The sequence below is a fragment of the Numida meleagris genome, chromosome 2, assembly GCF_002078875.1.
Source record: "Numida meleagris isolate 19003 breed g44 Domestic line chromosome 2, NumMel1.0, whole genome shotgun sequence".
NCBI lineage: Eukaryota > Metazoa > Chordata > Aves > Galliformes > Numididae > Numida > Numida meleagris.
In genome coordinates, this window is record NC_034410.1 from 58,959,503 (window position 1) to 58,985,963 (window position 26,461).

At 43.0% G+C, this 26,461-nt stretch overlaps 1 protein-coding gene across 2 annotated transcripts in view; it reads left to right on the forward strand.

Moving 5' to 3' along the window:
• JARID2 (jumonji and AT-rich interaction domain containing 2) overlaps positions 1-26,461 on the forward strand; it is a 207,346-nt gene that overhangs the window by 69,016 nt on the left and 111,869 nt on the right. For both annotated transcript variants that reach the window (XM_021388284.1, XM_021388285.1), the window contains exon 2: positions 18,578-18,713. In XM_021388284.1, the coding sequence (XP_021243959.1) occupies positions 18,578-18,713 (136 nt within the window). The remainder of the gene's footprint in view (positions 1-18,577; positions 18,714-26,461) is intronic.

Below are 26,461 nucleotides of genomic sequence, written 5' to 3' on the forward strand. Positions count from 1 at the left end.
TTTTTTTCTGACAGGGAAATGGAGAAGCAGCAGCAGCTCAGTGTTGGGCATGACAAAAAACATTAAGTTGAAAGTCTTGAATCCCTCACAGGTTTGGTAGCATCCTTCCCCAGCTTCTAGTTCATGATGAGTGATGTGCAAAAGATGCGTTAACCCAGACCTAACCCTGTGCCCTCTTAGATGCGCTGGGATGCCCCAAACACTTACTTTCTTTGTCTGTGAAGTCGAGGAAGACAATATCAGTTTGCGGGAGGCAAAAGAAAAGGAGCACCTGTTCTTGAATCCTTGACTTGTAAGATTTGACCACCTTGCTCATAAAATTGGTCATAATATTTGACAAGTTTTGTTCTCACTTCATATCGAGAAGGAAAAGGAGACTGAACCATCTGAACCCGAGGGAAAAAGCAACTGGAAGTTGTATGTAGAGAAACACCAAAAACGAGGTGATTCTACTAGAAAAATTAATAAAATTATCATCTCTGTGTTAGTCTGCAAGGGTAGACAGTTGCAGAGTATTTTGAGCTGGACAGCATGTATGTGCTGTAGGAGCAGGATGCTAGACTAGCTGATCCTTTTCCCGTTTTCATTCATTAAATTCATTAAATTCCTGCAAGTGGAGGGGCTGAACCAAGGGGAATGGGTGTCCCTGCCTGAGGAGTGCTGGGCTCAGAGCGGGCACAGATGGGTCGGCCCCGAGCTGCTGGGGCTGCGGGCAGTCAGGTCTCATTAATTCAGCTGCTTGCAGAGCAACTTGTTTTAATTAAGTCCAATTTATGTTTATGACCATGGTGTGCAAGATAAATCTTTTATTTGGGTGTTGCTTGGCACAGCAGGCATGGACGCGGCTACGAGAGCGTTGCCCTGCCTTTCTCCAGCGAGTGGAAGGGAAGCACGTGCCTGTTTCAGAGCAGCGGCGAGCCCGATTCTGATAAATGAGTAATTAAACAAATAGCCCCGCTTTTATTGCTAAGATGCAGCAGCTGGGCCCTGCAAGATGCTTGGCTAAAATGGAGAGAGACTTGTTCCATTTACTAATTGATTTCGCTTTCAAACTTCCGTAATGGTTTTATTTTCAGCTACATGTAGCAGGAGAGATAAGGCAAAGGAGGGGAGAAAACAAAGCAAAAAGCAAGTGAAGCCATTTTGTCTCCTCCTTCCCAGACTCATTCCTGCCTGGCAGCTCAGGCGTCTTTGCAGGCAGGGTCATCTGTGCCTGGAGAGGTCTTTGCCCGCTGCTCCAGCAGGACGGGTGCCTTGCCTCCTGCTGTCCAGTCCAGACCAGCCCTGCAGCTGCAGCCCACCAGCATCTGTCCCTGGGGACAGTTTGGGAGTCCTTTTCTCTGGGTGATTAGCGTCTGAAAGTGTCTGTCTGTCCGTCCATGGCCATCCCCACCCATAGCAGAGGCATGGTCTGGCCATGCTGTTAACTATCTTAAACTCTTCCCTCTGCCTGGGCAGCTGCTGCGCTTTTTCTGTATCATTTTATGCAGCTCTGGGTCCCTCAGTGAGCATCGCCTGGTCCTGGCTAATAGTGCATGCTGGATCTTATGAGTGTTTTATAAATTAAAAATAGGATTTATTGTGCAACTTGACTGCAGTGCCATCCACATCATAGATTCTGCTCTGTTGTTGCCTGCCTGTCCTGGACCAGCTATGTTTATACATCTGCAAAGCAAAATCAAGGGGTGATTTTGGCACAGGTAGGCAAGTACATGTTAGCTTCCAGAAAGTCCACGTAAAAATGATTAATTTGTGGGTAAAATTTCACAAGGTGTTCAGCAGTGGCTTGCTGTACACGTGCTTTTGTTAAACATTGTAATATTAAATACTTGGACATATGTGAATTCTTCTTTTGTTGGGCTAAGTACCTTAGTGGGTTTCCCACAGCTCTCCTGCCTTTCACCTGTCCCTGCTCTCCTTCTCTGCCCCCCCTTGGCAGGTTCCCACTTAATGGTGCACAGAAGGCAGGAGCAGCTGATTTGGTTTGGAGGGAAAAACTGTTCCCCAAGTTGGTATTTCGCTGCAAGTAAAGGCTCTGGTGAGACTTCGCTCACTCTCAGATTTGTTTTCTTCCCTTTTCAAAGAAAATCTTTCATATTTCTCACCTGGCTGAGGCAAAATATGCTCTTTTTGCATCAGTATCTTTATTTGTAATCAGACCTAGTATCGTTACCTTCTCAATCCTTCTGGAGTTGAATTTTGAGCTCTCTTTTCCTCCCTGCCCTTCTCCATTTTCCAAATGACAGCTCTCTTCAGTTCAGAAACCAGTTCTGCAACAGAAATTTGGGGTTTGGTTGTCATAGGCAGCAGGCTTTGTTGTGAGAATCTTCCCAGATTGCCATCCATGGCAAGAATTAGAGGACAGAGGTGAAGAAGAAGGGAGCAAACGGAGTTATTGCTTTCAAAGTTGGTGTTTTTTGCACTTTGCTCTTCAATGCCTTGATCTGTGTATTTTTGGTCACGGAGCCAAGTTTTTAGCCAGTGAAACTTGCTGTACAGTGTACTAGATCGTTCAAAATGTTTAGATTTACATTCTCTTTTTTTTTTTTATAATTTTTATTCTTCTGTCTACATTTCAAAATGTATCCAGTCTGTCTCTTGATGCTTTTGGCACCGTACCTTTTGATGAGCCAGCTGAGGAGCTGAAGCAAAAGGATTTCTAGGATAGGAAGGAAACGTTTTCTCTTCTCGTATCACATGTGAATGTCCCGGCTTTATTCTTACTTTTTTTTTCTTCTCCTGCTGTCCTCGGCTGACTGTAGAAGTTAAACACTGGGAGAGCTAAATAAGATTACAGCATTGCTTTGGTAACCTTTCTCAGTGAATGGGCAGTTGATCTGCCCATAATGTGAAGCACTTAATGTATTGAAGTATCTAAGAAAGCAAGCTACTGGTTCACCACTCAGAGTTCAATTCCTGGATAATAACATTTATTTATAGGGAATAAAGAGTTACTTCTACGATGGCAGAGTAGATGTTGTCACTCAAAGCACGGTCTTTTTATTAACCTCAAATTTATATGGTTAAGTAATTGTTGTATTAGTAACGTTTCTGGAGTGGCAAGGAGAAAAATCTAGGCCAGCTGTCTCTGAACAACGTGCTGCTTGTTTGTTTATCCATGCTGCGCTCGGGCAGGGAAATTGCCCCCTGTAGCAGGTCTGGGAGCTTCAGCTCAGCCGCCTGCAGCGTGAGACATCGCAGCGTCACGTGCGAAACGGGGAGCTCTTCGTTGTGTGCCTGTTCTTGTGCCCGTAATGAAAGGTGGGAGAAAGACTGCACCGAAGTGTCGCTTAGGGAATTTGTGTCTTGAATAAGTCAGCTGATGGAAACTGATGATTTCTGCTGTTTGTTTAGGTGTGTCTTTGACTTTCTTTGAAAGTGGGACTTATTTCTCCAGAACAGAAATTCGCGTATCATTAGCATGTAGCTTACTGGTAACACGTTCAGAGTACTTGGCCATGCCTCTTGTTCATTGTAAGATATTGTCCAGATTTTGAAATGAAGGAAAGCTCGGGCTGATATTTCCATTTGTTCTTTGTTTTGCCAGTATCCATAACACTTTAAATTAGGAATGTCATAAACAGGGTATGAGGCTAGAAGCTTGTTACAAAATAAGAAAGGAGGATATTGGTAAAAGGAAAAACATTTAGGACCTATCTTCTTCATGGTCATTTTCTTAAACCTGAAGTAAACATGGTGAAATTGAGTGAATTTCTATTAAGCAAGCTCCTCTGCTTTCGTATCACGTACTGAACAGACAATTGATGGCGCATTTCCAGCTGGCAGAACTGTCGAAAGGTAGCATGCAACTTCAACTCTGTTTTTTTTTCTTTTCAACATACGATTGTGCAAGTCTAAGTAAATTCATTGGAGAGTAAATATTCGTTCAGTATGTAAAATAAAGAATAAATCTGCAAGTTGGATTCAGCGAGTAAACAGATTACAGCACTACGGGGTTTCCTTCAGTGCAGCGGGTGCTTGAGACACACAGATTTTTCAGAGCTGATGTGATGATCAACTTAGTATCAGCTGTTACTTGCAGCCCTGTGGTCTCTGGTTTGCTTTTTGGGAGGAGAGGAGGCAGGAAAAGGGGTTAGTGCAGCAAGTGGCAAAACCCATTTCCAATTTGCTGTCTTTTTGCTAAGTAGCAAAAACTTGCCTGTGTTTGGTGGGTTTTTTTGTGTGTTTTTTTTTTCCCCCACACGGGACACTTTGTCTGGGACTAAAAATGATGCTTTCCGTTTGCTAGTGGTTACGTCTTGATCATGTTTTCCCAGGCGTTAGCTGCTCATCTGAGCATCTGCAGCTTCTCACAGAGTGCCTCTTGTAAAATAATAGGAGGTGATAATCAAGCAACGCACTCTGCTTGCCTTTACATCCATCGGGTGTGTGAAGTCCTGCCTTCCCGTCCAGCCTCGCACCACTGCTCCCTCACCCCTGTAGCGAGGGCCACCGCCAGGCACCTGGATGTTTTGAGATCAAGGTGTCTTTCTCATAGCACCGGCTGCAAACGAGCCCTATGCCTGTGGTTTTGTTCAGTCGCGTACCAGAGATGGAAATCGATGGATTGCTCTTTTCCTGACGTGAGCTGCTGGAATGGAGTTGGTGTAAATTTAGGCAGTTCACTTTGTTGAATGTCGAGAGCAGTGTGATATGTAAATAAAGCTTTATCAGACTAGATGGATTTAAAATTCCACAGTTGGTGAGGAAGCGTTAGCAGAATAATATAATACAAATATTTACACAGTAACTTCAAAGTCTTCAATAAGTGCTTAATATTTGAAATATGTGTTGTGAAAACATTGACTGATTAAGCCATACCATTGCGACTACATCTGTATGCAGCAGTGAGAGATCGCTGGGGCATGGGGAGGAGCAGGGCACCTTGCAAGGCAGAGGCATTTCCGCAAGTCACAGCTCTGCTTTTTTCCCTTTAAATTAGGATGCAGCATGATGCGCTCTCCAAGGCATACTTGGCTCCATCCCTCCTCCTGTCAGAGCTGCCACTGTCAGTGGCTGTTGCATTCCTGTGACATGACTGCATGCAGTCACGTGCCCGGAGCATCCAGCAGCAAAATTGAGCTGCTACCGAGTTAGAGCCTGCCCACAACAGGGAGCAGAACCATCACTGGGCCCTTCCTTGAAACTGTCAGAGAGATTTCATGAGGCATCACAGCGCGCCATGGTCTGGGCTCATCACTTCTGCTTTGCTGGGGGCAGAGCTGCATTGCAGTCAGCCTTTACCTCCAATATTACTCGTGAGTGAGCTCACAAAACGGTAGAAAATAAATGGTGAAAATAAACAGCAACTTGCCTGGGTGATTTTTTGCTGCCACCTCATTTGCCAAGAGAGGCTGTAAGAGATGATCCAGCGCTTAAAATGTACTGCTACTCTCTAAGCTGGTTTCTGGTTGGCTTTTTTGGGGCTCTTCTGACAATCCTGCAGTAGTTTTGCCTTCTGCGAGTGCACGGCAGAGCTGAAAACCAGAGTGATGTTGGTGTGTGTTGGAAGCGTGAGGATCAGACTGAGCACACCATGAGTGGGGTGGGTATTGCCTACTGCCTGTCCTACAGAACACAGGCTTGCTTACAGTCTGCCTTAAAAATGGGCATTTTACTGTGGCATTGCTCGGCATCGCGCGAAGTGTGAGTTAGCCGGTTCCTGGAATGACTTGGCGTAAGCCTGGTACTGATAAGCTCTGCTCTGCCTAGACCCCAAAGAAAATTTCATTTCACTAAAGCATGTTTTTCCACTGGAAAGCCAACAGACGCTTTCATCCAGTCCGCAGACTTCTCCCTAGAGAGTGGTGAAATGATGTGACTGTCTCTGCAGGAAACCCAACCCAAAGAACGAAACGCTGCCTTTTTTCCTATTGCAGGCTGATGCAAAGAGCCAGCACCCGATGCTAACAAAGGGACACGGCCCCATGCAGTCTGTCGCCCCATGCTTCTTTCCACTCTGTGGGCAGCTGCTGTGCTCTCTGGGTCAGTGGAGGGGAGGCTGGAGGTGGATGCTGCATGAGGTGGAGGGGCACATGGAGACGCCTCAAAGTCCTGGTGTGGTGTTTGTTGCTGCTGAGGTTGCAGGAGGTTCTTGTGCCTGCTCGGTTTGCTGATAACACGAAAAGCTGGCTTTCTCAGGAGGAAAGGGCAGTAGCAGGTGATTTCCTCCGCAGCTGCTGGTGGGGACGACTGCTCAGGGTGGCTTAGACACACTAAAAAGCTCCCTTGCAGAGGTCTACAACGCTAAGGCTGCAACACCTGCTTGTGTCCCATTGACACTAACAGGATGATTGCAGTGACCTGAGCTGATGCAAGCAACGAGGTGTTGGGACTTGCAGAGAGGTGATGCAATTCTCGCACTGCTCATGATGTTTTTGCAAGGCTGAGAGCAAATAGTCTTGAAATGAGCTGGCAGTTTTATGATTGGATTTTACGAGCTTTTATGATGTTTATAATCTGACATTGAACTCACAGTTTAAGAGGTGAAAGGTTTAAAGGAACTCAGTAGCAAAGACATACCACTGAATTTCTTCTGGGTGTAATTTTAACGTGCATCTTCCGCACTTTCCTGGTGCCTTGGCTTTGCTGAAGAACAAGTGAAGCCCTTCACAGTGTTTGTCAGTAAGCAAAACCCACAGACTCCATCCTCACAACAAGTTCCGCATAAGGAAGAATCTGAAGAGGAAAAGGGATTTTGTCTCCTGTAAGGAGAGGCGTGGGCTGGAGGCTGCTGCCCTGTGCCTTGTAGCTGCTGTGGTCCCAACATGCCAGCATTGTGTATCTATTGAATCCTTGGCCACAGAAGTATTGCGTTGTTCTTACCCTCCTGTTTTCTTTTTTTCCTCCCTTCATGTTAGCAAATATCCCTTATGATCTTAAAACTTGAATTCTAAAGCTACCATGTTTTTCCTGTTGCTCCTCGTGCCTGATCTTTGCCACGAGGCTCCGCGCCCAATCCTTTTGAGGGGTATTTGTTTTAGAGGTGCTGCCTGCAGAAGGCCCCCCCCCAAACCTCTGGTGCTTTCTGCATGAACAGGCACGAACGCCTTCTTGCTGGAGCTGTCCGCTTCTCTTGTGTCGCTCTGGTTGGGGAGCAGCAGGTTTGCTGCTGGCTAGCTCTTGGAGGTTTCTGCTGTGCGCAGTGCTGTATTTGTCTCTCAGTTCTTAGCTTGGTAATGTTTTGCCTTTGCTTGCTGCAGAAGGCATAAACAAGCCTGTCAAAAGCCTTGTTTAGCACGCAGATTCTGTGGGGGTGGCTGGCAGCCTGAGACCCTAAAATAGATCCAGCAATGAACTGAATGGCTCAAAACCCTGAGAATTTAATTCGATCTTTCTCGTTGCCTTAAATATTGGGACTGAATGAGGATTTCTCTAACAGAACAGAAGGTGAACATGTTGGTATGTGACAGTAATAGAGGAAGGGTCCAGACCTGCTGTCATTGAGACAGTCTTCTGCAATCGGAGTCTGATCTTGGCCGCCGTGGAGAGGGTTTTGTGCTGTAAATCCAAGTACCTGAGTGCCATGTGCTCTGATTTCACAGCGTGCCCGGGGGTTGCTCTGAAATGTACCTGGATCCTGCTGTGGGATGCTCACTGTAGGAAAAAGCCAGAGCCACCGCTCATGGTTTAGCTTCTGCTTTGTGCTAGCTTTGCAAAGGAAGAAAAAAAGCTGCAAAATCACTAGTGGGTTCTTTCTCTCCCCCCCGCCCCGCCTTTTTTCCCCCCCCTCCTCTTTCTCATGTAGCAGTATGCAGTTTGTAATATCCTAGCTGAGTTTTGCAGTTGTGGTGGTGTGAAGGTAACAATGATTTGGCTTTGACGTGCCGTAACAGCTGCAGAATTCATTGGAGCTTAGAAGCCTGTGAGTTATAGCTGTGATGCCATTTACAGCTTTTATGGAAAAGCTCTTAAATTTGTGAAACGTGTTACTTTTTGAAGTGCATTATATTTGTAATTTGAATTCTCTAAAATTGTCTCTACGAAAAAATAGCTTTGAAAATTCCCCTCTCCCCGCTAAAAATACAGGGAACTTTGAACAGGCGTGGAAGTGAGTCTCTTAAATTGAGTGATAGAACTCGCAGATGGATTTGTAAGTGCTAAAATGTCAATTAGTGCACTTAAAAGCTTAATGGTTGTCTTTGATGTGCTTCTAATATCTTCTGTAAAGTTTGAATGTTGCCATTGATCAGGGAGGGAGGAAGGATGAGGGAAATGAAGGCAAAACAAATAGAACAGGCTGCCCAGGGGTTGCTGCAGTTACAGTCCCTGGAGGTGTTCAAGAGATGGCGTAGATGTGGCACTGAGGGCTGTGGGTTAGTGGGCATGGTGGGGATGGGTTGGATTAGGTGATTTTAGGTCTGTGATTCTATAACTCACAGAGCTCAGGACTTGTTCTGCGCCATGAGGTGCTCACTGCAGCACAGACTGGGGGCATGAACATATCATCATGGTGTAAGTTCTCATGCAGGTCTAGAATAGGAAGTTCTGCAAGTTGGTTTAATAATAAGGGGAAGAGATCATGGAAAGGTCACAGATTGGTTATGTTGTTCCTTATCAGTGCAACGTAGATCCTGTTGTTGTGAAACACCTGTGCGTTTAAAAAACATTCTGTGCAATCAGGAAAATCTGCAATCTGTATCAGAATTTTTTTTTTCCTTTTTCCCTCCTTTTTACCCAAAAAGCCTCCCTGTCGCTCATAATCATATTATAAGTATTCAGAGGACACGTCATGTGGCCTCACAAATCTTACATTTACCAGGAGCTGTCAGCTCTTCTTGTTGTATATCGTAGCCAGAACTGAAATCTGCACACAGCAGAGCTGTGTACTTGAGCCTAAATCTGATTGAAGTTCTTTGGCTTCAGTACCCTGAGCAATCAGCTGCAAGTTCAGTTCCAGGTAACATTCTTTACCCTCCTTTGGTGCTGATTATTCAGAAAAATGTTTTGCAGTCCTTCTAGGAAGCTACTCACATGCATTCATCTCACTTGTTACTGACTGATTGCCTCATGGAGCAAAGGCTTTTTTTTATTATTTGCTTTGCAACGCTCCTAAAACACCATCATTTGTTTGTTGGAGGGGTATTTTGGAGGTCAAATGCACGTAATATTGAAGGATGAGCTTGGAAAAACTTGAGAGGGTGGGTTGTCTTCCATTACATTGCTTATCTTTGTGCAGAGGATCGCTGATGTAAGTGAACTGACCTGAAAACACATGGAGCTTGTATTTAGTCTCTTCATGTCTTCTTTAATTGGCTTCCAAGTAAAGAGTGCCGGTTTAGCTTACTTCTCCCAGCTTTAAAGGATATTCTGCCAGTTGGGACTGTAAACAAGGGTGAAAGGTACCTGATAAAAATCTCAGTTTTGAGTAGTACATCAAGAAAAATCAGTGTGTCTTGTTCTTAGCCCAATACCTGCCTGTCTGTCCCAGTAGCCTCTGTCGATATAACTGATTTTTTCCTCTGTCCAGTTGAGTAAAATTGATTGAGTTCAGGCAGGTGTGCAGATCAGGCCTCAATATCCTAAGATTTCCCAGCAATAGTTCAGCACGCTTGTCTCTGTTCCAACCCTTCAGATGCTGTGAGATGCCAAAAATTAGATCTCTTTAACTTAAAATTCTTGAAGAAATGGTGAAAGCAAATTTTTAGCTCAACAGCTGGCTTGCTTTCTTTTGTACTACCTCAACACTATTGTGGCTTTCAGAAGTGGTTAGTATTTTTCAAGTCAAGGATCAGCCTTTGTGTTTGAGGACAGGAAAAGGTCTTAAGATAATTAGCAGTATGCGGCAAGATTGGATTAGCCATATTAAAGTTCACATCCGTAGGTCTTATTACTGAATGTTTAAACGTCAAAACACCATTTTTTTATTGGACCGTATTGATATGGTTGCATGCTGGAACTCAAACACCTTATAAAAATATGAACTGAATCAAAATGAAATTAATTAGAATATATTTGAATTTAATTATCTCGAGCTGCCGAATACTCTTTGTGCATACTGGGTTTTATATGTGTATCTGAAGTGTGCTTGGTGGAGAGTTTTAATTAGAATTGGAGACAGATTATTTGGAATATGAAATTTATAATTTTTTTTTTTTATCTAGAAAGATGACGGTTTTTTTGGAGCTCCCTCCCACTCCTCACTTCTTTCTTTCTCTCTTCCTAGTAAGCTACTGTTGTTTTCAAATTAATACCAGATCCTTAAACAGAGAATCCTGCTGTGGTTCTTGGTCTTCTGCAGTGTGATCAGAATTGTCAGATCAACAGCTACAGAAGCCTTCTACCTTTGTGTTTAATGGCTTGTACCCTCTGTTCTTCAACTGCACCGCTTAACCATAGAAGTATGGGGATGTGGACATCATGATGCGTGTGGCTGCCTTGACTGCTGCGTGAGATGTCTGACATGCCAGGGCTCCAAGAGTTGACTTGGCAGCTGCCCAGCAGATTTTTCTACAGGCTCGATTGGTAGCCAGAAACCCAGGCTGTCAGAGTTGTGCTATGCAATAAATCGTTTTTTTAGCAGAAGTTTCTAAACCAGTGTCAGCTGCAGTTTTTTCTTAGTCTGTAATCAAAGAGAAGTATGCATTATTTCATGGTGTTTCAGGAAGTTAAGATACGACATATGAGTGTTGCCCCTCAGATTTGTTTGCGTGGTTTTCCTTTTAGACCTGCTCTCACCTACATGGGAAATGATGCTTAAATTATTTTGGATTATACTTGGGTGGTGTGTGTTTGTGTACAGCATGCCCTTATTAAGATGGTTAAGCTTTGTTAAGAGAGTGCCAAATAAGGAACCTACTTATCAAATCGGAGCTTTTGTTTGAGCATAACGTGGTTACAAGCAATAGTCAAAGGGATCATACCTTGTCAGGCTTAGATTTAGCTGAAACACTGCAGGCTATGTACCTCTAACCTAAATACCATTTGTATATTCTTTCACTCCCCTAGCAAAAATAACTGTGGCCTCCACTTCTTCACCATGAGAGAAGGCAGCACGGTTCATCTGAAGGCAGTCAGGTCTTTTAGGTCTACAATGCTACAACAGGGGTTGCTGCTGAAGGGAGCAGTCATGCTTTCGCTGTACACCAGAAGTAGCTCCTACATGGCCACATGGTTAGCAGAGAGGGAGATGATTTGGCTGAAAACAATCATTTTTCTTGTCTTTGGGGTGAGATTTTGACACTTCCCACAGTCAAGCCGGCCAAATGGCCACATAAGAGCAGGCACTGGTGTTGCACCGTGTTTGGGGACAGGGCGACTTTGCTTACACTGATAACAAAACCTGCTGCCCACTTATGACCAATACCTGGTACCATCCGACCTTCTGTCCAGTGCTCTGCCACCTTTCAGGACTTGCTTGTGCACGCTGCTGGTTCTCAGCAGAGCTCGAAATGCCGTCTCTCGGGATGCCAGATGAAGGAGCAGCTTCCCAGTGCTGCTGCCAGTAAGAGATGATTCGAGGTGAAGATCTGCTCTGAGAACTCAGAAAGTTGCTCAAGCAACTTTTGACCTGGCTTTACTCCCAATTTGTTTGGGTGCCGTGATTTCTTTTTCTTTCTTTCTTTTCTTTTCTTTCAAGCATTTATCTTGGCAGACCAACAAGGGAAGCAGTTGATGTCTTGTAAGCTTTCACTAGTTTCATATTGAGTAGTAGATTGCTAGAGATGCACACACATAGCTGAGGTCTCTGAGTTTATGTAAAAGAGCCAATTAGCGCACAAACCCACTACGTCTAAATATTCTATTTTTAGACCTAAGGTAAAGTTGGGAATTATTTTTTGTGGCTGTGTTAAGCCACTAGTGGGTTGTGTTTGGATAGAAAATACCGGCTGAATTTCTTCTACTCTCATGTGTTCTTGCACAGGAGCAGGCTGAAAGCTCATTGGGCTCAAAAATGCCCTAGGCCTTTAGTGACCCAAAAACCAGAGCGTTTCTCTTCCATGCTGCTCTTAGAAGAATTTGATTTAAAAGGAGGAAATGGGATCCCCAGTGTGGCAGGAGCAGCAAATTTGCGCTAACCAGCGGAGACTGCAGGGGATGAAAGCTGCAGAAGGAGTGCAAAAGTTGGAAGATGAGAAGTTTTTATTTTCCTTCGTTGTTTCTTTGCTGTATTAACATCAGTTCTGCTAGTCAGGAGCTATAACATAGTATGAGTTTTTTGGGGAAGTTGTTCGGAAGTACTATGAAAAAAGTCACTATAATTATCAGATGCACTTAATACTGTAACAGAACCATTAATAAAGAAAATTTCCCCTTTCCTCATGTTAGCTAGCACATTTTTAAAACATGACCTATTTTCCTAAAGTAGACAGAACAGATTACATTTTCCAGAAGGCATGAGTCACTGTGCTATAAAGTCTCCAAGCTGTATCAATCTTCATCAGCTTAAGCCATTCATGAGGTTTTATTTTTTTCTCACTGAATATAAGCAGTTTGTTTTAAATGAGAAACTGCTACATCCTCCCTGGATAGTTAAACTTGATTAAAAGGTTAAATATTAAGTAGGTGTGAACTTTATTCGGAGAGGAAGGGGGAGTGGAAGGACCTTGATAGTAAGCAGAAGGCTGCGTGGATGCTGCTCGGGATACGGATGGGGATATCCAGTTTGCAAGGTGCTGTGCTTGGCTATAAGGAGTCGAAGCTGCATGATAGCTGCCAGAAGGAGTAGAAAATCTTTATTTATTCAGCTTCATTTGAATAAATTAGAATCTGATTTCAAATCGTTGTCCTGAAAGCTCATGGGTTTCAGCTGGGAAGTTTCTGCCGTCTGGTCCTTGCAAGTTGCACGGGGAGGGAGCTGGCACCGCTCAGCCAGAGCAGGGGGTTTCCTCTGCCAGCCCAATGGGAGCAGCGTGTTTGGGATGATCAGAAGGCTGATGGGACCTTATGACAGCAGAGAGACCTGTGCCAGCGCAACAGGGGAAGTCTGCGTGCTGCTCGAGTAGTAAGACTTTGCACTTTCTCAGGAGGTTCACCCTATGCCGTGAGTGCGTAGAGGAAGCGGGCTCTGTAAATGAATAAGCGTGCTAATCGCACTCAGTGGTGGTAACTTGCCTGGGACTGCATGGGCGATCTCTTTCAGTCTTGGAAGTCATATCTAGGTTTTCCATTTATTTCTGTTAGGTCTGGCTTTCTTGTAGAGAAAAACAGGTCTAGCTGTTTCCCATTGATAATACACAGCCAAAAGGCAAAATCTGTTGCAGGTCTTGAATTTAGTAAACAAATATTTCCATTTTGGTCCTTCAGCTGAAAAGTAATTTATATGATCTCTGGAAATGTGTTGTCTGTTTTTCATGCAGGAGACAGATTTTTGTTTTGTTGCTAACTAAACACAGGGAAAAAAAAAAGAAACCAACCCTTTGAAATAGTTTTCCCTCTAAAATATCCTTGAGGAAAGGGTAGAAGCTTGTGGTTTATTTTTCTCATTGCTTCAAAATGACCTTCTTACATCTGCAGGGAAAACTCTCAGGGGGCTGTTGAACCATGAAGGCATATTCATTTAGGGCATTGGGTGCCACAGTGATTTTGACTGAGCATTGGCTACAGCACTGGAAAAATAACAAAACACAAACCCCCTCTTTTTTTTTTTATTTTGCTTTCTGCAACCTGGCATGAAGAATGGGGTCAGGAGATGTGTGCTTGGGAAAGACCCAAAGAGGGAGCTGGAAATACGCCAGCCACTCTGAGTCATAACACACATACTCATAAGTATCTTTGTACCTTACAAAGTCCTGACTTTTCAAATAAAGCCATCACTGCTGTTAAAGTATTTACATAAAGTAAAACAAATAGCTTTGAGTGCTGCCTGCATTCTCCCTTGTTCCAGCCATACTTTTACCCTGTGAACTGTGACTCCTGTTTGCTTAAGGCAAGGCTGGGCTGGGCTGAGGAATGTGATATCTGGTGATGAATGAACAGAGAAACCCGAGTCGTGAGTCCATGTGCACTTGGGATGCTCGCTGCGGAGCAGAGCAGCACGAGGCCTGCCTCCTGCTTCTGCCTGCTTTGGGGGGATTTCATGTCAGAAATAGGAAGGCCACGTGAGCAAGCTGTACAGCTGTGCTGCAGTGAGCAAGCACCAAGCTGTAGGTGAAGGGTGGGAGATGTGGGTGGTGTTTTGATTTCATTACAAATGTAGACACAAATATATATGTTTATATTTGTATATATACAAATATATACAGTTGTATATTGATGTGTATTACATACTTATTTTTATGCAGTTATATTTATGCGTGTTATATATTAATACATATACGTGCATTGTAGCACATTCATATATTAACGTATAAGTATTATGTATAAAGCACTGTAGTCATTTAGACTGTATGTAGTAAAACCACAGAGATGCGTAGATTTTTTTCCCAAGTCAGGAGAGTGTAGAGCTGATGTTCTACATGCACTACCCCTGAAGCTGTGGAGATGTAGGCAAGCTGCCAGCCGGGCAGGGCAGAGAGGGCTCCCTGCTGTCCATGACATGGAGCCCTCTGCACTATTGTACCATGTAGGTGCATGGAGGCTGTGATTGTGCTTATCCCCTGGCACTGAACTTGCTGACCTTTGGCTTGGCTGCCCTGCCAGGTGAAGTTCAGATATAAATGTATGACATGCCGTTTCCCTGAAATGGCATAACAGAGAAGGTGGCACGACTGATTTTTTAGCAGTTTAAAGGAAATGATGGAGTTTTTTTTTTTTTTTTTTTTTTAATTCTGCCCTGGAGTTGTTTTCTTCAGTCCCTGGTTGTTTTCTTCCATTATTTTTTTGATACCAAGTCTGTGAGCTAATCTTGCTACCAGACCGGGAGGCAGAAACAATCTAGGCTGACCTTCCGCACTGCAAAGGCTCTGAGCTTGAAGTGATGAACACACTGTTTAAGATGTTATTCAGTGCTTTTTTGGGTCTAAGTCAATAACGGACAATCCATTAGTTCCCCATAAGTTGTTTCAATGGCTAATTACTTGCACAGTTGAAGAAATTGTTCTCTAATTCCAACTCAAATTTTTCTGAATTCGAGTTCCAGCTGTTGGACGTTACTGTACTCCTCTCTGCCAGCCTCAAGAGCCATCTATTATCAAATTTCTACTCCCCGTGGAAACGTTTAAAGGCAGTGATCAAGCCAGTCTCTTTGGGGATTGGTGGTTTTCTCTTTTTTGTTTGATTTTTTTTTTTTTTTTTAGAAACTACACAGATTAAATTGCTCAAGGCTTTCACTCAAGGGTATTTCTGAGCAGCCCTGGGTGTGCACACGCTGCATTGCTGCGGCGAGGCGACTCTCCAGCCGACTGCGGGAGCGCGGAGCGAGGCACGGTGCGTCTCTCCCTTGGCGGTGTAGCAAGGAAGGGATGTTCTGACCCATGTAATTATGGTTAAAAGTGTCAGGAGCCAGAGCTGCTTCCCTGCAAGAGCCCAGCTGGGCGCCGAGTCAGCTGCTCTCCGGCTTGTGGCTGCTTTTGTGCTGCACGCTAGAGGGGAGATGCAGCTGATGATTGTGAAAGATTTTTATTGCTCCTACATATGGAGCCACATGAATGTGGGCATTGGCACCAGTTTAGCCTCTTATTTTGCTGACCTTGGATAACACGGTGTTGGAGGGCTTGAGGTCTTTTATGCAAGGCGGGCAATGGGAATGAGGAAAGCCCACAACAAAGCAATGGCAATTGCAGCCTTGGCACAAGTGGGCTGGCGGAGGCTCTGATGTGGAGGGCCTCCTCTGTAAGCAGTTCTGTTGAGACTGCTGCTGGTACAGATGTGGGGATGAGGCCGATGCGGTTCTGCCTGATGTGCACTCCGCACATTGGGAGCACTGTGAAATGTTGCTGTGTTGAATCAGGGGTTGCCAGAAGAGGCCTTTGTGCTGTCTCCTGGGACCTGCTCCTTCCCTGATGATGTCGTGGCTCTCCTGCAGCAGGGCTGGAGCCTTCAGCTGGCACAACAGGGATGTCTCAGCAGCATTGCCGCTCTGAAAACAGGGCTGCGTGCTGTCCTTTCGCACATGCAGTATGTTGTTTGTGGAGGGGGAGGTGACCTCAGGCCATTTACTGAAGCATTTCAAGGAGGTGGTGGCCTTCAGACTATAAGGCCTCTCCTGTGTGGTGATCATCTCCTTCCCTACAGAGCGGCAGCTGTGACCAGTGAATCCCAGGGACTTGGCTGTGCCCTGCGAAGGTTGCTCATCCCTGCTGCCACCTGGCAGCAAGTGCCTGGAGATCTTCCAAGATCAGTCCTGTCAGCAGATCTCACCCTGCTGCCATTGAACCAACAGGCATGGCCATGTGTTCTTTGCAGTGAGCTTTGGTGTGATGAAGGGCACTTGAATGGGATTCATTGCTTGATGTGTTTTTGTTCTTTTTTCTGCTGTATTTTGAGCAGGAATGAGGGCTAGTGGGACCAGGATCTAATGGTTGTTTTGGTGCTCCTTCTAGGTCTTTGGGGAATGCTCCCACAGAGGTGGAGGAGAGGTTGGGTGATGGTGGCCTAATCATTTTGGGGCAGTCCTGGTGTTTCATGAGCCCTGTCCTGAAGAAGATTGAGAAAGGCAACACATCTTCCAGTACAATATACATTAGCTGGAGCTGAGAATTACATGCCCTTGTCCTTTGTATGCCTGACTTAAAGTGCATAAAAACATACGGTGAGGGGTATGCTGCCTTGTATAGGGCTCTGTGTACCTCACCTTGGCCTCAGATTAATGGCCAGAGAGTATCCTTGTCCTCTTGTTTACTGCTCTCTGTATAAAGAACTGCTACAAATACAGCTGAAGGGAGTGAGAGGCGTCCCCAGGCTTGTGTCTGTAATGTGGACAAATACATGCCGTGGATGCTCACGAGTATTACCTAAGTGAGCAGTTTCCTTAGGGATTCAATTAGTTCCCTCATGATCCGTTGTAAAAACAGAAAGGCGTGAAGCCCAGCAAGGCCCTGCTAGGAGGGTTTCCATCCTGGTTTACTTTCAGTATGTTCTGGTCTACAGGAATGTAAATGTTGTTTCTTGGGTGACTCATGTTAAAATCAGGCAAGCTATGTCCATCTGTAGCATTTGTTCTGGTAGCATTTTGTGTTGGCAGCAAAATTGTAAACCAAAGTTGTTTGTAAAAACCGCTGTTGACAAAACTGGAAGATCTAGTCCTTTTAAAATGCTTGCCTGGAGATTCTATTTTCTCCTTTGCTGTGAATGTTCAGTTACAAAGTTTGCTGTCTTGGCTTGGAGGTCCCTGCATGCTGGAGCTCTCTGGGCACAGCTCAGATCTGTTCAGAGCATAGTGGCTGGTCCATAGTGTGAAAGGCAAATTGCACTGCCAAAATGCCAAGTGCTTCGCTGCAGTCATTGTTTTGGCCTTTTTTTCTTTTTTTTTTCCTTTTTTTGCCAAGTCATTTGTCATTCAACTTGGGGGAAAAATGGTTTTGATCACAGTTCAGCAGCTGAGTGCCAGTATCTTACTGGAGGAGTAAAGGAAAAACTGCTGATGGCACCCTAAAATAAGCTTACTTTTAAAAAGTTGTGTTGGTCGCTTCTTTATCACACAGGATGGTGTAAACTCTCGTGCTTCGCATGTGAGTGTTGGGGTTTTCCTGTGCAGTGTGGCCACATGCTGTGGCGTACTTACCTAAACAAGTCCACTCTGGAAATGTTAATTTTTTTTTTACTTGGCAATCGTGTAGCCTGTGGGAAATTCAAGAACAGGAATGCTCAAATAATGACTGTAAAGACCCTGAGACAATAATAATAAGGCTCGTGAAAATGTGATACACATTTTTTTTTTTAAGATGCACCTGATTTCACTTATGTCTTTATGTCAGTTTGCTGAGTTAATTTATTTGAATGCTAAAGGCTTTAGGGAAGTGCTTTTCCAGGGAATTAATCTTTTAACTAAAGCAAATACTAAATATGACACACACTAGTATTCCTTTTGACAATATAGCATTTGTCTTCTCAAAATGAAGTAGAAAACACATGCCCCATGGGCCAAATTCCACTTCACTTTATGCTAAGATAAATTCAGAACAACTTCATTGTTATCAACTACACTGTAATTCTGCAATAAATACAAATCACTTAAGCAGAGAACTGATAATGTAATATCAGTATGTAAAATCCTGAGCCGAGAGGCAAAAACCAAGACCAAAATGGCAATAAGAAGGGTTGGTTCACAGAACTTTCCACTAAGTTTTATGCAACATTTGATTTAATTTAATGGTTTGGAATTTTTTTTTCCCTTATTTTAATTGTCTGAGAGAGCAATTCATGGCTGTTAAAATTTCTCCGCAACGCAGAAAGATTCATTATGAGAATTTTAACAAATAAGTTTTTACCTCCTGACTAACACCTGGCAGACAGCTACTGCTGTTTGCAGGATAAGGGATTAGAGGGACTGATGATCTGATTTGATGATAATGGTTACCTGTTAGTGCTTCTTGGGGTTAGATTGCATTTTGTTGCACAGTATTTTTTTTTTCAACTTCTCTCTCTTTTTTTTAAATAATCAGTCTAGCTCTAGGCTGTTGGGTGTTGTTTGTTGTTTTTGTTATTTGTTTTCAGATGCATACAATTAACGTCTCCTTTCTGTTTCCATCTTCTTCAGGATGACAGCGATGGGATTCCCTGGTCAGAGGAGAGGGTGGTGCGGAAGGTCCTTTATTTATCTCTGAAGGAGTTCAAGAACGCACAGAAGCGGCAACATGGGGATGGCATTAGTGGAAGCCTGAAGGCAGTGAACGGTAAGCTGCCTTTCTGGTATCCCTGCAAAGACTCAGTTGTTTCAAATGCAGTTACTTTGCTGTAGCAAGGAAGGAGACCGGTGCACCATCTGGCATGCACTGTGTCCCTTCAAACTACAAAGAAGAGCTGATTTCTAAAGTGCTTAAAATACCCAATTTGAACAATCCATGTGTTTCTGTTTCTGTTGAGCTGATGTAGACAGGGATAAGGATGGAGAATAGGTGTTGGACAGGAGGCCAGAGCAAAGCTGTTCAGTGGAAAAGGAAGCTTCTCTGATCTGTCTGGTCAGTGATGTGCTGAGTCGTGTTAACAGCAAATGTATCCAGTTACAGGTAACAGATTTCTTACAAATGCAGATAAAATTGGTGAGCAGATAAATCAAAACTGTCCGAAACAGTTACACTGGTGAAGGACAGACAGACAGAATGTACTTGTTCAGTGTCATTCATGTGGAAGAAACTGGCTTACCAGGACCTGCAACTCTGGAGTGGGCTTGGTTCAGGCCCTCAGTTGCCCAAAGCTGAAGTAGCACAGGACCTATGTAAAAAGATGTAGGGCACTGAGGGCAAACATGCTGAGGCACTGGATTCCCATAGTTAAGCTCTTCAGGGAGTTTAAAGATTTTAAAAAGAGATGCAGATAAAGCTAGATGATAGGAACTTAAAGGGAGTTTAATTCATCCTTTGACATTGACCAGAAGTGGCAAAGAGTTAGGATGATTCCTATTACTGTTGTTGTTTGTCATTATTATCACTTGTTTCTCATCCCCTTCCCTATGGTAGCCTAGAGGTGAACCTAAGTGCATCTCTTGCAGATTTGCTCACTGACACAGGACCCCTTTTTGAAAAGGCTTTGTCATGCTAGCTTGAGCCTTCAAAGCGATGAGTAGCAGGATTCAGATTTCTGGGCAAGCTTACTGTTCTCTCTTCACTCACAAGGACTTATTTCCTTCTTTATGGAAGTTTATAGCAATTCCTTTTAAGCATGTGCATAACTATACTTGTGCTAATGCATTACAGAAGCAGCTGGGTGCTTACTTGTTACGTTATTCATATTTATATGTAGCTTGTGTTTTTGACATGGTGAGTCAAATTTCACTGCATTTTCACCGAGTCTTATTGCTGACAAGGTGAAAACCTAGGGGAATGGCTGGAGAACTGCAGACAACACATTAAAGTTACTGTATTGCGTAAGCAATTGTGAACTCCTTAATGAGATTAAAGACGACCTGAGACTTCTGAGTTCAGAAATAATATCAAATACTGATCTGATGGGAAGGGGCATCTAGCTTTAGCAGCAAGCGATTAATAAGCTTGGAGGTGTACACAAAACAGTGCTGCCTTTTTTTTTTTTCCCTCCAACACCTCTGCATCATTGATCTTCTGTCAAACACGTTTTCTCTTGGAAAGTTTCTTATTCCATTGTGGGGATTTTGTTTAGTCAAAGGAAAACGTCTAAAGGCGTGAAGCACAGTAATTGTGTGTTAGGAGGCTTTGATGGTGTGCCAGGTGACAGGATGACTGAGGTTTTTATGGAGTCTAGTTTCTCCAAAGGCAGCTGAGATGAAAAGTTAGTTGGCTGGGAATGCTGTGTGAATGCAGGTACCAGGCATGGAATATGCCACAGGCTTTCTCTGGTGACGGCATGGTTCATGTCTTCAGAGCTTGCCTCTGGTGTTTAGAATTGTATTGCTGGGTGCTTTTTCTCCTTCACAAAAGTAGGTGATCAGTTCTGTGGGGGTTTGGGCTTGCTTACTTATTTACCGATTTTGAGTTAGAATTATGCTCTGTTCTGTTACGCTCTGTTGTGTTCCTTCTGTTTGTTACATGATGCTCTAAATGTCCTGTCTCAGCACTGCTCTATTTCAACAGTAGTGTCCAAAAGCTCTATTTATCCAGTAATACTTAGAAGAGCATGTCACCGTATAGAAGAAAGCTTTGCAAAAGGGAGGAGGATTGATACGGTGCAGTAGCATTAAGAAAATCTATTAAAACATGAAGTTTGCTCGTTGCATCTTTTAAAGAAACGTTAACCATATATTTTCAAATCCACAGGTCTTTATGGACAGAGAAAAAAATAGGTCATCCTAAACATTTGCCAAGCTATTTTGAATTTTGGAAAACGTAATATTTTAAAGATTAGCGTTTATACTGTCAGAGTTAAAAAAAAAAAAAAAAGAAGTAATAATTTTGCATATGTTCTTTGTTCCAATATAAAGATTACAATTAATGTTTCTAGTGCATTTCTCCAAAAGATAATATTGCAGTTAAAGATATCTCTTTATTAGTGTTCAGCACCCACAGGTCTATTGGGGGGAACAAAAAATCCTAGCTGAAATTTAAAGGTGTTCTGTGCCTCCTGCTGTGGTTAACCCATGGCAGGCAGCTCAGCTCCACACAGCTTCTCACTCGTTCTCTCCACGTGGGATGGGGGAAAGAATCCGAAAGGTAAAAGAGTGAGAGCTCGTGGGTTGAGATAGAGACAGTTTACTAGGTAAAGCAAAAGCTACTTGCAAAGCAAAACAAGGCATTCATTTTCTGCTTCTCATTGGCAGGCAGATGTTCAGCCACATCATGCATAATGGTTTATTGGGAAGATGAATGCCATCACTTTGAACACCCCCACTCCCCTTCCTCCTCCTTCACCCTTGTAAAGGCAAGGGTTGCCTCCATTTTAGGGTTTGTGCTGCACAACCCTGTCACTGTCCCTAGGGAACTTTAAAGGGTATTGCTCCTTCTGTTGCTGGAAATTGAATAGATCACCGTCCAGTAAGTACCTGGCACACCTAACCATTTCCAAGAGTGGGAAGGAGAGCCCTGACAGTAGCTCAAGCTCTCTGAGCTCCTTGCTGGAGGTGGAGGTGTAGGTTGATCCTTCTATACTTCTGAGAGCTCAGAGGACTACAATGTTTGCGAAACAACCATATAGTAAGATTTGATCTTGGTGCTGCCATCTGTAGTGCAGAGGGAGTTTTTCTTTTTCTGGTTTTATAACTGTCATCCTCCTATACTTACTTACAAGCTTGCAATCTGTAGATTTTTCCTTAGGAAGTGCTGACTTCTGGCAATAGAGGAAGATAAAATATGCACTATCCTCTTGCAACTGTTGTCTTTAAGTACTTTCTATGGCTTCAGAGTGTCTGAAGTTGCATAAATATGCTACAGTAGTTGTTTGCCAGTGTTCTCCAACAGTTCATGCAAGTTCAGCTGCTGAACTTGCGTGAACATTATTATCAAAATATTTCAGCTGGTTAGTACAGTAGTACACGTGATGATATGGCAGCCAGAACAGTGGTGCTTTTCTTATTGATAGTGTGAAAAGCAAGTTCAGCTTAAGTGTTGTAAGAGGTGAACCCGTTAACAGGAGTCTTCTCTGTGCTGAAGTTTCTGCGTGCTCAAAGAGGGGCCAGTGGTGGCACAGAAACAATTAACTTCCATGCCTCTCTGAACAATACAAATTAATAAAATAAAATGGAAGAATTCAAATGAGTTTTGGAGATTAACTTTATTATAATGCCATGGCTGTTTCCACCTCTATTAAAGATGTCTGTTATCCCAAAAGCAATCTTGCACAATATTTTTATTTGGGGAGGGTGGTGAAGAACAAAGTTGGGGATGTCCTTACTCCTACCTTTCTTTTCATACCCTTTTCACTTGAGGATTTTTGCATACGTGTTTGTCCTGCTAGTAATTTTTCCATCTTTTTATCCTGCTTTCTTTATTCTTGGGTTTTGGTTGGTTGGTTGGCTTTTGTTACCCAGCCCCCCAGCCAGAAGGATTTTGGAGAAAGAGCAGAGGTGTTTTGGCTGTTGTATCAGTATGTATTGCTGCATATTTATGTTGGCTCTAGGTACCCACAGAGTATAGAATGACACTCCACAGTATGCCTGTGTTTGCTACATCCTCCTCCAGCATGTGGGAATATAAAATCCAAAGGGGATGCCTCTGTAAATTGTCAGAAAGCCCTTTGTAGTCCTAAGTGGGATACTGGAATTCTGATTATGGAAACAGGGTTGCATGCCAGAAAACCTAGAGGGACCTCTCTACTGATTGTGATTACTGCTGCCTGTCATTTGCGTTAGGATTTTAAGAATAGGGGTTGGTGTTTGGAATGGTGATATCAATTTTCAGAGATCCACATCTAAGAGGTAAGCTAATTTCCCTGGGAAATAGCTTTCTTGTGCAGCTTAGGATGAGAAATAAGGCTGTGTATGGGGTGGGCGGTGGGGGAAACCCGCACACAATAAAAGCTGTAATTATTGCTTGCATCCTGTTAATGAGAATAAAACCAGTATGTCAAAAGAGTGCATCATAAAGCAAATTTTTTATTACATAGATCTTAAATTCTATTTTTAGAAAGTTAGTAATAAAGAAGTTTGTGATCCAAAAGTGCTGGCATTTCGTAAATGAAAAAAGCGCAGAGGTTTGCGTGTTTGTTTAAGGTGGTTAGTAATTCTACAGAAATGACAAACTAGACAATAGAATTATTCAAGCATATAGTGCATTGACAGTAGCTATACAAAAGGTGTCATGACAATTTCCAAACATGCCAACTAGGTTAAATGGATGGCAAACATAAGCTTGTTGGGAAATCGAATACATGTGAGAGAGTATTTTGGTTCAAGGCAGAAGTCTTGCACGCCTAATAAATCAAGAAGTGATGAGTAAGAATATGTAATTTTTCTATTCTGACATTCTCCACCTTACATTTAGTCTTCTTAAAGTCATTTATTCATTTATATAGGTTCTTAAGCAGTGAAGGAACTTTGTATCATCTTTTGATGGAGGTAGTAGTTGGTCCACAGATGGCTGTGGTGTCCATTCCTTCCTTGTGCTGCTCTGTTCCTGTCCTGAACAATTTCCACACAGATGCCAGGGCACCTTTTGCTATAGTTTGTTCCCCGCACTGAAGAGCTGAAATGTGTCAACACAGAGAACTGGGAGCCCCTGAGGCATCCCATTCCCATGTCTGGGGCTACCCATCCCATGACCACTATCCTGACTGAAGCAGGGAGCCACACTACTTGGAAGTGGGTATTTTTGTGTTTGACATGTATAGTTTCAAGTGTTTTCATACTGACTGCCCCAAGGTTTTCAGCTACGCTCCCCAGTGGGCTGTGTTTTTAAAAAAGAGAGTAGCCCTTGTCCTTCATTGTGATGATTCATATAAGTAACTTGATCTCTCTTATTTTTGAAAGCTTCAATTAAATATTGGAAGAAGGTTTTACGCTAATGCTTGTCTAGGGAGCTTTTCACTCCATCAGTGATATGAAATTGCATTTGTTGACAGTAGGTAATGTCTGTCTGTCTCCCTCCTAAGCTTTAGTAGAAGATTGTAAGTGTGCCAAGGACCCTTGTCAGTATAAGTGGATTTTTAAAATGCATTTACAGAAGGAGAAATACCTCCTTCAGTCACACAATATTTTCCCTTTACATTTGGGGTAAACGGCCTGTTTGGTTAGTTTAAAACTGTGATTAAATATAGATGTTTTCAACTGAAAGGTTCAGAAAATAAGCATTTGAGCAGATTTGTCATGGCACTCAACGTCACTTTCACTTTGGTGCTTGCTGGCAAGTGCATTTAAAGATTAACAAATAAATAACAGGATGTTGGGGTTGGGCTCCATTGAAAATTTCCAAATATCTCTTCCTTTCTTTGTTTTTAGAACATAATTTGTTTTTGAGCCTGCCAGGGTCTTGCTTGTTCATTAGCTGACGCAGGCTCTTTTTTCCTTTTCCATCATCACCACTTAGAAAAGTTCTGCAGGCCAAATTACACCTTCTGTAATCTCTGCCCAATTTGATTACGTCCAAATTGTGCTCCCATCTTAATTCAATTTCTCTATTTCTCAGGACTGCCAGAACATTTTCTCTTGCAGGACACCTGCTATCCCCTTTCTCTCGAAGATAAGAGGTGGATATTTTTCTAATAGGGAAAACAGTGGAATTGCATAATTAATTTCCTTAAAATGTCTTTTCACTACCACTAAAAGGAGTTGCTGTTGCCCCCGAGTGTATTTCTAGTCAAAGTAATTTTAAAAATAATTTTGCCTCTCTGGATATTGTTAATTGTAGGTAGTGCAATTTTTTTTTTTTTTTTAAAGCAATGAACTATCCACAGAAGAGCATACAGAGTCTGCAGGAGACTGAGTTATTGTAGGCCTACAAAATAAATAAGGTGAGGAAAAGGATCGGAAGTGGTTGGTGGTTGTAAGAGCTGCTCGTTTTCTTCCTTTTGCTTACTATCCTACTGGTTCTGCCACTTGTCTGCCCATGCAGTGAACTTGATTCAGCATATTAAAGTGTCCATGAAATAAAACTTTGCCTTAACCTCAACCAGGGGACAACAATTTTATTTTCCTCGATTCAGGGTCGTTTCTGCATAGCTGCTGCCTTAGATTTATTGTTTGTATCAGCATTACAGAGGGCACCCTTGAGTACAGACAAGCAAACTGCTTCCTTCTGTTTTCTGCAGCTGTAAAATTGGCAGCCTAAACCTGGACGCTGGCATCTTTTGTCAGGCATGTACAGCCAAAAGGACAGTGCTTTTTCAAATACCTCGTAGAGTCAGCAGCTATGTCAAAAGATGGACCTTCTGTCAGTCCTCATTTGCATGCTTTGTAAATGAGTGAGACATAACTTCTTTGACAATAACGTTAAGACTGTACATTTCTGTAGCGAGGTATGCATTGGGTTTTGGCTTACCCCAGTTGTCTGGAGAAATGTTTGGCAAAATATACGTAAATTGCTGGAAAACTAAGAGTGGCTCGGTACTTTCTGCGGTGAGATGCAGTGTTTTGTACTGAAAACCAGCCTATTCTCAGGTTATCTGATATGGAAGTTTAAACAAACTTGTTTGCTTTTATTATTAGATGACAAATTTTTTATTGGGATGTTGAAAATCAGAGAGATCTACTGGAGAACATTATCCTTCAAGCTCTGGCAGCCTGGGGTGGATGAAGGAGCATGCTGGTGATGTGCTGGGATGAGAAATGGTGATGCTGGCGGCTTTCTCCAGCTGTTGAGTTGCGTTGAGAGGTGATAAAGAGGTAGCTTGTGGTTTACATAGAAATCAAAACAAAATTAAGCAGCTGTTAAAGGTAATGTAAACGATGGAGTTCTGTAGCAAGACTCATCTGGTGGATTGTGCTATCAAAAAGGATGGAAAATTCTTTGCGTGAAATTTGGACAGAAAGTGGAGATGAAGGCAGTGATATAATGGTACGCTCAGAAGAAGCGAGCAAAGTGCCTCTCTGTTTAGCAGCAGTAGTTGTCAGGAGGCACAGGAGTGGGGAGAAGGATACTTCAGCTTTTTCTACCTGTCTGATAGCCAGTGTTTATCAGCAGTGTTATTTTATTGTTTATTAAAACTGCAGTGGAGAAAAATGTCTGCAGATTGGAGCGCTTTGCTGCTGTTGTAAAGAGGGTTAAAATTTCACTGCTAGTGTGGTTGCTCTGTTACCCATGATTGGTAGAAAGAAACCGTGCACTGAATAACTAGTGCTTTTAATTTGAAGGACAGACAACAAGAGATATAACCAGTAAGGCAACAGAGGGGGGAAAAAAAGTCAGTCATTGAGGCAGCATGCTTTATTTCATTAAGAAAATAACAACGCAATGGAAAATAACATAAAAGTGGAGAGGAGTTTCAGTCAGACACGCAGACTGTGTAATACAGTTTGCTGTAGACAGTCCTAAGGAGCTGTGTTCTTTGAAACTGTGCTGATGGCTGTCTGTGCTTAGCTTTG